Source organism: Panulirus ornatus, chromosome 46, assembly GCF_036320965.1.
Source record: "Panulirus ornatus isolate Po-2019 chromosome 46, ASM3632096v1, whole genome shotgun sequence".
Taxonomy (NCBI): domain Eukaryota; kingdom Metazoa; phylum Arthropoda; class Malacostraca; order Decapoda; family Palinuridae; genus Panulirus; species Panulirus ornatus.
Window position 1 is genome coordinate 41264690 of NC_092269.1, and position 13425 is coordinate 41278114.

The following is a 13425-nucleotide window of genomic DNA, read 5'->3' on the forward strand; positions in this document are numbered from 1 at the left end:
AGAAGTTTTTCCGATGCATGTTTTATTGCTTATTCTACCTACATCAAAATATCAATTACTGATTATCTCATTCATAATTTTTACTGCTATAATAAAAGTCTTTACTGATGTCATTCTCTCCACAGCAAAACTATAACTGTTTGTAAAATTACCAGCCAGTCCACTCAGACACAGTTTTCAAAGTTTGGGAGGTGCTAGCAACACTATCTTAACTTTTTGTAATATGGAAAAAGTTTCCTCTCATCTTGGTCAACATTAGATGCTTTAAGAGTCAATATCCATACAATCACTCTATGCAGTCCTAAGAGTCAATATCCATAAAATCATTCCCCATGCAATCTTAAGACAAACCATCAAATAATTCAGGATCACCAGCATGATTCTCTAACATAACTAAAAGCTGCATGAAAACATGCTCTTATTGGCATAGCTGGAGAATGAATGACTGTAGGGAGAATTATTATGCACCACTACTTTTGCCACCATCCAGGCTCTGTGGAAGACTTTGAAATTAAGGCATGATATGATGCATAAGTACCGTGTCTAACAGCATCACTTAGCTCACGTGAATATCCATTTTGAGGAATTACAGTCAATGTCTATATTTAACAATACTAACACATTTGATCATGACATGATTACTTTCCCAGACTGAGTATCATATATAATAGTCTTATTATCTGAGTTAGTAAGAGTGAACATTTTCCCCACATAGTGTATCATATATAATACTATCAATGTTCAAGCAAACAAGAGTGAAGATAACATCTAACAATGATGGTACATCAGTCCTTATCATCCTCATTTGTTCACTCACATAGGCGCAAGGGAAATTTTCCTGTATACCCCTTAAAATTTGTCTCCAAGACTCTCAGCCACCTTGAGAATCAAAATTCCTCGTCTACCTCATCATAAAAAAATCCCATTATCATTACTTTGCTATCTCTATGAGGCAAGTGTTTTACTACTCCACATACCATCCTGACTGTTCCTTCATTAATATAATTGTATGAATGTTTTGGACTGTTGCAATGCTTTGGAGGATCATATAATATCAAATCCACTATGGATTTTTTTTCCTACTTTTGCTCTTCCCATTATGTAGTGTCTAAATGGGACAGCCTTCACTACTTCTTGAAACTTAAGGCTATCTTTCATCACAAGGGCCAATCCTCCCCCTCCTTTTCCCTCTTTCACTCATTACCATCTTGTATCCCTCTGGGCAGAGCAGTTAAATCTTATATTTGTGGCAAGCTTTGTTTCCAAGGTTTCAACAATATCAGGCATGCTTTCCCTTGCACAATCCCTGAATTTCAGTTCTTTTTATCAATTATTAATCCATTAACATTCAAAAACATTACTTTCGATATTACCACTTAATACTCCTACCCTCTATGCAGCACTGGCATGGTGCTCAGTCCTGCCTTCCACTTCTTCTATTTCTTCAACTCCTTCAGTTATAATTTTTGGTTTAGCTATTTAACAATTTTCCAAACATCTTCACACACTTGTTCTCAGGTGGTGCCTCCCTAATATCCTAATATGTCCCTCCTGTCATCTTTCTTGTGGACCTTGTTATAACTCACTAGTCTTGGTATAATCCCTAATCTGAGCACATATCAGACTGAAGTTCACTTTGGGGGAGAACAAGATTATTACCGTTACTGGTTTGTCGGTGTTTGTTCTTGAATATGTCCGAGCTTTCCTGCCTCATGTTAAGGCATTCTTAAATTAAGACCTCTATCTTTTCCTTGGTTCAGGTAATGCTACAGTCTTAAACTGATCCTTCAAAGTATTACTCGTATCAATAACAGTAATCCTCCAATCCTGTATTACCTTCCAAAAGAAGGAAAATAAGGAAGAGCAAAGTGTGGATCTTTTTTCCTCTATTGCTCAGTCATCTATTCTGGATGCTACATCATTTACATGGGAAACAGTGAACGTGTATTAAAGACGAAATCAACAGAAGTGAAACCAGCAACGGCAATGAAGCTTACTAGCACAAAAAAGCCTCTACCATGAGGTGAATTTAAATTTTTGACAATGAGTGTTGCCATTTAGGTACACGAAAACCTTATTCTATTCCCTCAAGTCAGATCCCTTAAGTCAGAGCTACGCTTGAATACAGTAAAACTCACATTACACTTGTTCACTTCCCCAGTGTTTGCCAACTACTCAAAAATCTTTAAAATTGGATCTCAAAGAAATTTAATGACATCTTGGAAACTCTCCTGAATATTTGGTTTGAACCCAGTAAATTTCCACGCCTAAGCCCTACTATTTTTCCATACTTGATCACCGCTTCACACGTAAACAAGGTGGCACCAGGACACAGATGAAAAAGACACATCTACTAATATACACACACAGAGAAGGGGGCCAAGTGAGGATATTCCCTCAAGTGATCAGTACTCTGCTCTTAACACTACCTCACTAACAGGAAATGGCAAATATGTATGGAATTTTTTTTTTTTTTTGTCGCTGTCTCTCGCGTTTGCGAGGTAGCGCAAGGAAACAGACGAAAGAATTGGCCCAACCCACCCCCATACACATGTATAGACATACGTCCACACATGCAAATATACATACCTACACAGCTTTCCATGGTTTACCCCAGACACTTCACATGCCCTGATTCAATCCACTGACAGCACGTCAACCCCGGTATACCACATCGATCCAATTCACTCTATTCCTTGCACGCCTTTCACCCTCCTGCATGTTCAGGCCCTGATCACATAAAATCTTTTTCACTCCATCTTTCCACCTCCAATTTGGTCTCCCACTTCTCCTCGTTCCCTCCACCTCTGACACATATATCCTCTTGGTCAATCTTTCCTCACTCATTCTCTCCATGTGCCCAAAGCATTTCAAAACACCCTCTTCTGCTCTCTCAACCACGCTCTTTTTATTTCCACACATCTCTCTTACCCTTACATTACTTACTCGATCAAACCACCTCACACCACACATTGTCCTCAAACATCTCATTTCCAGCACATCCATCCTCCTGCGCACAACTCTATCCATAGCCCACGCCTCGCAACCATACAACATTGTTGGAACCACTATTCCTTCAAACATACCCATTTTTGCTTTCCGAGATAATGTTCTCGACTTCCACACATTCTTCAAGGCTCCCAGGATTTTCGCCCCCTCCCCCACCCTATGATCCACTTCCGCTTCCATGGTTCCATCCGCTGCCAGATCCACTCCCAGATATCTAAAACACTTTACTTCCTCCAGTTTTTCTCCATTCAAACTTACCTCCCAACTGACTTCACCCTCAACCCTACTGTACCTAACTACCTTGCTCTTATTCACATTTACTCTTAACTTTCTTCTTTCACACACTTTACCAAACTCAGTCACCACCTTCTGCAGTTTCTCACATGAATCAGCCACCAGTGCTGTATCATCAGCGAACAACAACTGACTCACTTCCCAAGCTCTCTCATTCACAACAGACTTCATACTTGCCCCTCTTTCCAAAACCCTTGCATTCACCTCCCTAACAACCCCATCCATAAACAAATTAAACAACCATGGAGACATCACACACCCCTGCCGCAAACCTACATTCACTGAGAACCAATCACTTTCCTCTCTTCCTACACGTACACATGCCTTACATCCTCGATAAAAACTTTTCACTGCTTCTAACAACTTGCCTCCCACACCATATATTCTTAATACCTTCCACAGAGCATCTCTATCAACTCTATCATATGCCTTCTCCAGATCCATAAATGCTACATACAAATCCATTTGCTTTTCTAAGTATTTCTCACATACATTCTTCAAAGCAAACACCTGATCCACACATCCTCTACCACTTCTGAAACCACACTGCTCTTCCCCAATCTGATGCTCTGTACATGCCTTCACCCTCTCAATCAATACCCTCCCATATAATTTACCAGGAATACTCAACAAACTTATACCTCTGTAATTTGAGCACTCACTCTTATCCCCTTTGCCTTTGTACAAAAAAATATATCTTATCATAATCATTACACTTAATCACTGCTTCCCGTGTCAACAAGGTAGCACCAAGAAACCGACAAACAAAGGACCATCCACTCATACACACATTATTTTATTATTATTTTGCTTTGTTGCTGTCTCCCGCGTTAGCAAGGTAGTGCAAGGAAACAGATGAAAGAATGGCCCAACCCACCCGCATATGCATCTATACGCAGACATGTCCACACACACAAATGTACATACCTATACATCTCAACGTATACATATATATACACACACACCGACACATACATATATACATTTTTTTTTTTTTATACTTTGTCACTGTCTCCCGCGTTTGCGAGGTAGCGCAGGGAAACAGACGAAAGAAATGGCCCAACCCCCCCCCCCCCATACACATGTACATACACACGTCCACACACGCAAATATACATACCTACACAGCTTTCCATGGTTTACCCCAGACGCTTCACATGCCCTGATTCAATCCACCGACAGCATGTCAACCCCTGTATACCACATCGCTCCAATTCACTCTATTCCTTGCCCTCCTTTCACCCTCCTGCATGTTCAGGCCCCGATCACACAAAATCTTTTTCACTCCATCTTTCCACCTCCAATTTGGTCTCCCCCTTCTCCTCGTTCCCTCCACCTCCGACACATATATCCTCTTGGTCAATCTTTCCTCACTCATTCTCTCCATGTGCCCAAACCACTTCAAAACACCCTCTTCTGCTCTCTCAACCACGCTCTTTTTATTTCCACACATCTCTCTTACCCTTACGTTACTTACTCGATCAAACCACCTCACACCACACATTGTCCTCAAACATCTCATTTCCAGCACATCCATCCTCCTGCGCACATCTCTATCCATAGCCCACGCCTCGCAACCATACAACATTGTTGGAACCACTATTCCTTCAAACATACCCATTTTTGCTTTCCGAGATAATGTTCTCGACTTCCACACATTTTTCAAGGCTCCCAAAATTTTCGCCCCCTCCCCCACCCTATGATCCACTTCCGCTTCCATGGTTCCATCCGCTGACAGATCCACTCCCAGATATCTAAAACACTTCACTTCCTCCAGTTTTTCTCCATTCAAACTCACCTCCCAATTGACTTGACCCTCACCCCTACTGTACCTAATAACCTTGCTCTTATTCACATTTACTCTTAACTTTCTTCTTCCACACACTTTACCAAACTCAGTCACCAGCTTCTGCAGTTTCTCACATGAATCAGCCACCAGCGCTGTATCATCAGCGAACAACAACTGACTCACTTCCCAAGCTCTCTCATCCCCAACAGACTTCATACTTGCCCCTCTTTCCAGGACTCTACATATGTACATAATTTATACTGTAATCCATAATTTCCCATCACCACCCCGCCACACATGGAATAACAACCCCCTCCCCCCACATGTGCCCCACGTAGTGTTAGGAAAAGACAACAAAGGCCACATTGTTCACATTCAGTCTCCAGCTGTCATGCAATAATGCAACGAAACCACAGCTCCCTTTCCACATCCAGGCCCCACACAACTTTTCATGGTTTATCCCAGACGCTTCACATGCCCTGGTTCAATCCATTGACAGCACATCGACCCCGGTATACTACATAGTTCCAATTCACTCTATTCCTTGCACGCCTTTCACCCTCCTGCATGTTTAGGCCCCAATCACTCAAAATCTTTTTCACTCCATCTTTCCACCTCCAATTTGGTCTCCCACTTCTCGTTCCCTCCACCTCTGACACATATATTCTCTTGGTCAATCTTTCCTTACTCATTCTCTCCATGTGACCAAACCATTTCAAAACACCCTCTTCTGCGCTCTAAATCACACTCTTTTTATTACCACACATCTCTCTTACCCTATTATTACTTACTCGATCAAACCACCTCACACCACATATTGTTCTTAAAACATCTCATTTCCAGAACATCCACCCTCCTCCGCACAACTCTATCTATAGTCCATGCCTCGCAACCATATAACATTGTTGGAACAACTATTCCTTCAAACATACCCATTTTTGCTTTCCGAGATAATATTCTCGACTTCCACACATTCTTCAATGCTCCCAGAACTTTCGCCCCCTCCCCCACCCTATGATTCACTTCCACTTCCATCTGCTGCCAAATCACTGAAGTTCCCATTTGTTTCCTTGTCTTGCGCACTTTATTTTACTCCTTACAAAACATCTTTTTATTCTCCCTAAAATTTAATGATACTCCCTCACCCCAACTCTCATTTGCCCTCTTTTTCACCTCTTGCACATTTCTCTTGACCTCCTGCCTCTTTCTTTTATACATCTCCCACTCATTTGCATTATTTCCCTGCAAAAATTATCCAAATGCCTCTCTCTTCTCTTTTACTAATAATCTTGCTTCTTCATCCCACCACTCACTACCCTTTCTAACCTGCCCACCTCCCACTACAGACCACAATTGTTTGGGAGACAGGCCTACAGTTTGTTGAAATTTCCTTACCATCTTATGTACAGGCACAACATTTGCACTCTTCCAGATTTTTGAAACTACACCTTCCACTAATGACCAACAAAATTACTCCACAAAGTCTTTCTGCATATCTGGAGAGATTCTATCAGGACCACAAGCCTTAAATGAGTAAAGTTGTTTTAAAAGCCTGGTTGTCATTTACATCAGTTTGTATCTCTTTTAAGACTTCTTCCCCATCCCATCCTGCTGAAGTTGGGGCCGAGTGTCCTCTAAAATGAATACTCTTTTAATTTTACCAATGTGCTCCTCACATGTGTCCCAACAAATGAATAGTCTTTTAAGTTTACCAATATGCTCCTTACATATGTCCTAATCATCCTCAACAATTCTTCCCTTCAAGTTCCTTAGCCTATTTACCTGCTCTTTAGCTGACAATTTGCTCATAAACTTATGGAAAAGTTCTGAAATAATTTTCTGCCTTGTCAACAGTAAATTCTTCAATCTCTCCTTCTTGTTTTCCCTTACAAAACTCAATACTGGTTGGTTAAAGTGGCATCTAAATCTCCTCCAGAGTACATCTCTAAGCTCTTTCACCATTTGTTACTACTTATCAACAATATTTCTCTTCTTTATGACCTTTCTACTCTATCCATATCCAATGGTGCCCATGTTCTTACTCCTACAATGTCAATTTCATACAACCTTCTTACTGAGTGGTCATGCCTTGGTTATAAACCTCCCTCTTCAAATCTATATCTCAAAAGATCTTGATCAGTTATATGGGCAATGCCTTCATCTGCACACATGCAATCCCTTGCTATTATCCATAAAGAAACCTAAATTCATCTAAATTCAACAAGTATAATACTTGACATTACAGAACATATTAAAAAGTTACTGCAGGAACTCAAACTGCCCAAAGTGTAATAATCCAGGGGAAAATATTACAACCATCCACTAACCATCCCATTGTATCATCAGGGAAGGAGTCACAGTATTTCATCATAACTAAGCTGCATTCAACTTAGTCTATAAGATACTGAAACCCCACTTTCCACTAATTTCTCATATAATACTTTCCAAATCTAAATATCATATAAAGGTAACAGATGGTTCAAACATGATGCCTTGCAAAAACACAGACAGGTAACAATCACCAGAATTTCGAAACAGTAAGCAAATCTCTGAACTTGCTGTGGGTAAACTCATTTATAGCAATATAGCATATCAAAGAGCTGGATCAGCACATTAGCATGTATGAAAAAAAAAAAAAAAAGGATGCCCATGTATTTGCCCAGCCACAAATAGAAGGTAACACGGTACTGTCAAAAATAAAATTATAGTAATTGTAATAAAAAAAAGGTTAAAAAAAGGAGTTCATAAAATTCTCAATATCACTGGGGTAATTCAAACTATCTACATAAAGTTGGCTTCTCTAACATCAACCAGTGCAGCAAAGCTTCAAATTGATATCTTGAATCATACTCCAAAGTAGTTTTCCATGGCAAGCTTGTTAATCTTAATTTTGAAGGCCATTAGAACACTTCTTCATACACAATACTGACAAAAATAAGTACAAACTGACTGGTATTACAGATTACCTTGGGGTACTCTAAAGATCATTAAGTTCATAAATAAAATGCATGCAGCAGCAATGAATCAATTTAGAAAATTATCTGAACTGCAGCAAGATTTGGCTACCCTATTCAAATATTTACAAATAAGCAAAATCAGTTAAATTCCAAATCTTTTCGGTGTACTGAATGCCTTATAATTGTGAAAAGCATAGCCTTTTGGCCTTGTCTAGGACACAACAAGCAGACAACAGCCATACAATAAGGACAGACCAAGCTGGTAAGCAAATAAGAGCCCCAAATATAGCATAAGGTGAGACATTACTGGTAACTTACAGCAAATGGGAAGTGGGACTCAGGAATGAGAGTTTTGGGAGATCTGAGATCAAGCAGAGGAGGGTAACCACTCATCTGTAATGTTAATCATTAGCCTCCATTATACGTGTCCTACACTGGCCACATCAGTACACAAATGGGATAAAATATGTTCTTCATACAAAACGCCAAATGTGTTTGAACTGGGGAAAAAATCACTGTTAGCGAAGCCAATTTCAAACCTTATACTACAGTAAGTTGAATCTTCCCTTTCTAATGTTTATAGTAACTATTTATCAATAATAATGGTTTTGGTTATGCATCTGCACTTATACATAAAATTTTTATAGATCAAGTTGCATCTGAGAAAGCAGCTGCATTGATATCCTAATCCTTTCTTAAACACTAAAATAACACAATATTTAACACAAACTTTTATTGCATGTTTACCCAACCCTAGAACATTACCAGCCCCAAACATCTCTGGCTAAAGAAGCATGACATGTTTCCTTACTTTACAAACTTAAAAACCAACGATTTGGTACTTATTTCTTACTACTGCATATTGTACATCTAACCCCAGAATTAGCAAATGAGTGGTATTCATGGAAGTTCCTTGGAGAGGTATTATCAAGTTCATATATATAAATAAACAAAAAACCTGACTTATCTGTTCATGTTACTATAACAAATATATGGTATACGTAATTTTCACCTGAGAACAGAATCAATGATCTGCTGTCACCCTGAATATACAAGAATTTACCTTCTTTAAATCAGCTCCAAATGGAATATTTTTGGAAACACACTTACTTAACTATTAACCAAATGAGCAAAAAGCATTCTAGCTTTTTCCCCACACCAATCCCATATGATCTCCCATTTTTACTGCTTTAATATCACCTCTGTGAATAACCAATTCACACTACATATACCAGAACAATCAATTCTAGAGATTACAGCGTTCACTTTGATAAAGGGTCAATCCAAAATTACCATCTACCATTTATAAGACAAAAGAATTTATAAAACCTGAATAACATGAACCAATACAAAATTTTCAATCATAACTCAAAATTGCTTAAATTAGTGCACAACCTGATAATTTGTGTAATGAGAAAATTAATTCTGAAGCAAATCCAAAATGCATTACACCATTTTTGGGATTACAGAAAGATTGGTAATACTTCACTTAAAATGTTTTCATATAATGATAATGCATTAAAAATTTCAGCTCACACATACCATGATAATTATCATGACTTGAATATCTCAGTAACAGTGGACTATAAAGCTAAAAGACTGGGCAAAAAGTTAATGTGCTCATTGTTGCAGGAATATAACAATGCCACATTAGATCATTGGACTTCATGTCAACTTCATTCGCCCATGAACAACATGCAGCAGTCTACTGTTGTCATGATGATGGTCCCTGCTTGACAAACACAGTACTAGTGTAAGGAACATTCAACTACACATGCATTTACTACTAGCCTGCCTCTTTGGCAGACTTGGATATGAGTAAACCTGGGTCAACAGTTAGTAATCATCCCATTAAGTACACGTACTTTATGAAAAAAAGTTAATGGAGCGAGCTTCCAAACAGTAATGAATAAAACATCCAGAAACACCTATATACTACACAACAGACCTGAGGTTGGCTGTAGAGCTGAGAGATACCTGCATCTCAGTCTAGCTAGACCAAGTGGTGATACTTTATAACAGGGTGTTATAAATCTTACCTTGTTTTGATGTCCCCAGCCTTGAAGTTCCATGTCTGATTCACCCCAACCAACAGGTCCAGGAGGGCCTCCTGTTGGGGTCTTTGGTTTTGTGCCCCACGATGGAGATGTTATTGGTGGTTCACCCCAACCACCTGATTTTGGCTCCTCCCCCCACATGCCACTACCCGTATCGTGGGGGGGGTCACTCCAGCTGCCATTTCTCCTAATGGTGAACACATTCACTTCATCAATTACTTTAACAACAAAAACAGCAGAAAAAACAATAAGTATTTATGCCAAACTAGAATTTCATATCTCAGAAAGTTGAGGAGGAATTCACTTACCCATGTCCCCACATCCGTTGATCTGGTTTTATGCCTGCAGGAACTGGTGGTCCTGGCATGCGTCCCTGCTGTGGCCCAGGTATACCTGGTCTACCCATCATGTTTGGAGTAGGCATATCCTTCCATCGTGAAATATTAGCTTGCTGCTGAGGATTGCCCCACACAGCTGTTCCATCATCCCTTCGTTGTGAAGGTGGCGATGGTTCCTCCCATCCACTTGGTCCACTTGGTCCACCTGGCTTCATGTCCTTTGGACCATTCCATTGTGCTGGACCTCCTGGACCAGTGGGAGGAACACCATGAGCAAGGGTACTATGAGGGGTACTATGAGGGCCACTATGAGGGCCACCATGAGGTCCATTATGGGTCCCTCCATGTGGTCCCGTGTGGGGTGCACCATGAGGCCCAACATGAGGGCCATTGTGTGGTCCATGAGGACCACTATGTGGTCCAGTATGAGGACCTGTATGTGGGCCTGTGTGGGGGCCACTATGTGGACCACCATGTGGACCAGTGTGGGGACCAGTGTGTGGTCCTGTGTGTGGACCAGTGTGTCCAACGTGTGGTCCTGGTTTGTGAGGAACCCCAGGTCCCCATTCACTGGGAGGATTTTCAATACCAGATCTCTGTGGTCCATGTTCTCCCCATCCACCAGTACCACTGCCTGCACCACCTCCACTCCATTCAGTGTTCTTTTTTGGAGGTGCTCCACCTCCCCACATGTTAGGAGCATTAGGTGTGTTTGCTCCCCACTGGGGATTGCTGGGAGGAACACCTGTCCAAACATTGGAAGAATCTGTGGCATCATCATCTTCTCCCCATGTACCACCATAGTTTGTGGCTGGTGTGTGACCCCATGGAGCCTGCTGAGTTTTAGGAGGGGCTGCCCCACCATTTCGTAAATTGTTTTCCCAAAGGTCACACCCATTGTTGACATTCATCTTAAAATGGGGTGCATTTGAATCTTTACCAGGTTCTGGTGATCCTGGGAGGTCCCATGTAGTATCTTGGTTAACATTTTCTCCACCCCAACCTTCACTGCTGAGCAAAGCTTCCCTGATACTCTGCAGTTGCTGCTCCATGTGACGTTTTTGAGCATCCCCTGACCCACTACCAGCTGGAAGACCTTTCCCTGCAGCTTGTGCCCAAGTGTTATTACTATTGCCTCCTTGTCCGCTGGTACCCTGCTGCGTCTGTTGCTGACTTACTCCTGCCGGTCCCTGCTGCCCTCCAGTTCCTCCAGTCTGTGTATTCTGTTGGCTTGCTGGAGAACTGGGCTGCTGGGCCGGGCCACTAGTTTGCTGTGCTGGTTTGAGGTTACCTCCCTGGGCAGGTGATGTGTTGGGGGCTCCTCCACCCCTACTGGGACCTCCACCCCACTGGCTCTGTGAACTGGACTGGTTGGCACCAGAGCTACCCCATCCAGCTGTTTGGGTAGCTGATCCACCCCACCCATTGGCTGCACTCTCCCCCCCACCTACAAGACCCAAGCCATGTGGAATGCCCCACCTATTAACTTTAATAAAGCCATGGGGGAAGGAAGCAAAACCAAATTTTCCAGACTTGCCTGCAGCCTGGAATTTTGATGAAGTAGGAAATGAAGCGTATTGGTTGCAGGTTGCACTTGTTTGGAGTAAGCTGGCTGTAGCCTGCTCTGTCTCCTGGTTAAAGCTAGGGTTGCTACCCTGGAGTTGGCTATTGGCATTATTGTTGGCCATTGAGCCAGGAATGTTGAGACTGGCCTTCGCAGGTGTGTGTGCTGCAGCTGGTGATGACTGCTGGGCTGACTGAGAGGTGTTGTGCAGCACATGTGTGGTACAGGATACCTCAGCTCCAAGTACACAACATGGGCTTAATGCTGCTCTTACTGTCACAACACCTTGCTGGCCAGAGGGGGTCGCAGGTATATCCCGAGGGGACCCCCCCAGCCCAGGGGACCCGGGGGCAGTGGTCGAGGACGGACGGCTGGGCCCCAAGGTGCCCTTGGGCTCCTCACCTCCACTACTGATGCAAGCACCAGTAACGGGGATGTGACCACGTAACGGCGTGGAGCTGAATATCACAGACAAAGTTTCAACAGGATGGCAAGGCAGGCATGGGTCAGCTCCAACCCCAACTGCCCCACCATCTGTAACTGGGGACTCACGGCCAGCTGCTGATTCTGGCGTGCTGCTTATGTCATTAGCTGCCACATTGGCAGTGTCATCAGCACTTGAAATGCTCTGGCTGCTTCTACTTTTGTGGTCCACATCCCTTTCACTTTGTGCTTCACACACCATGCCAAAGGTCTCCACATCCTGTGAATTAACACAAAGTCATTGAAAATTTCAAATGAAAAATATATAACTCAAACATATCCATGTAATCTATGTGTATATCATTAATTTTGAAGATATTTGACAGAAATATGTAACATAAAGGACAAGCTCATTACTTCAATAACAACACAACAAAGAATTGAAGCCAAAAGTACTCAGTATCACTGGAATAACATAGCAAGTGTTAGGGTTCAGCAATAATAAGATATTCAATCAGTGAATGTAACAATACTTTCACAACCTACTGTAGAGGTATCAGGCACTTTGTTGGTAGGAAACTCAGGATTTGGCAAGTTTGTGACCACGTCGGCCTGGTGTGCTTCACAATGGCTGTCCATCCTGGTGCACAACTCACCACCTACACAACACTACAAAGAAAAAAAATATATCAACTCCAAAAATTTCTCAGACAAAAACACACAACCCCTTCAGCTAGGGTTCTATATCAACACTTCAGCTAGGGTTCTATATCAACAAAGTGATTGTTTTAAAAACATCAAATTAGTTTTAAAAACATCAAATTACAGATTGCTACCCCCCCTTACAAGTTAAATCAATCAGAAATCTACCAGACATTAAACAACAAAGGTCAGTAACCTCAGCTTGGCATAACACCAAACTTCATATCACTATACATACATATGCTAAGTTTTACAACCAAATCCTCAACAGTAAATCAGTTATGACATGAAA

The 13425-nt window shown here is 41.6% G+C and overlaps 1 protein-coding gene across 18 annotated transcripts in view; it reads right to left on the reverse strand.

The window, feature by feature from the left end:
* The window catches only part of gw (trinucleotide repeat containing adaptor protein gawky), a 172602-nt gene that overhangs the window by 97784 nt on the left and 61393 nt on the right, over positions 1-13425 (reverse strand). For 12 of the 18 annotated variants that reach the window (XR_011716097.1, XM_071689305.1, XM_071689300.1 and 9 more), the window contains 4 exons: positions 12978-13100; positions 10415-12711; positions 10089-10293; positions 8368-8442 (listed from right to left, as the gene is read on the reverse strand). Coding sequence is in view for 17 of the 18 variants with exons in the window: in XM_071689305.1 (XP_071545406.1) it covers positions 8368-8442; positions 10089-10293; positions 10415-12711; positions 12978-13100 (2700 nt within the window). In the remaining variant the exon portion in view is untranslated. The remainder of the gene's footprint in view (positions 1-8367; positions 8443-10088; positions 10294-10414; positions 12712-12977; positions 13101-13425) is intronic. The other 6 variants (XM_071689311.1, XM_071689307.1, XM_071689306.1 and 3 more) reach the window with 1 other exon arrangement.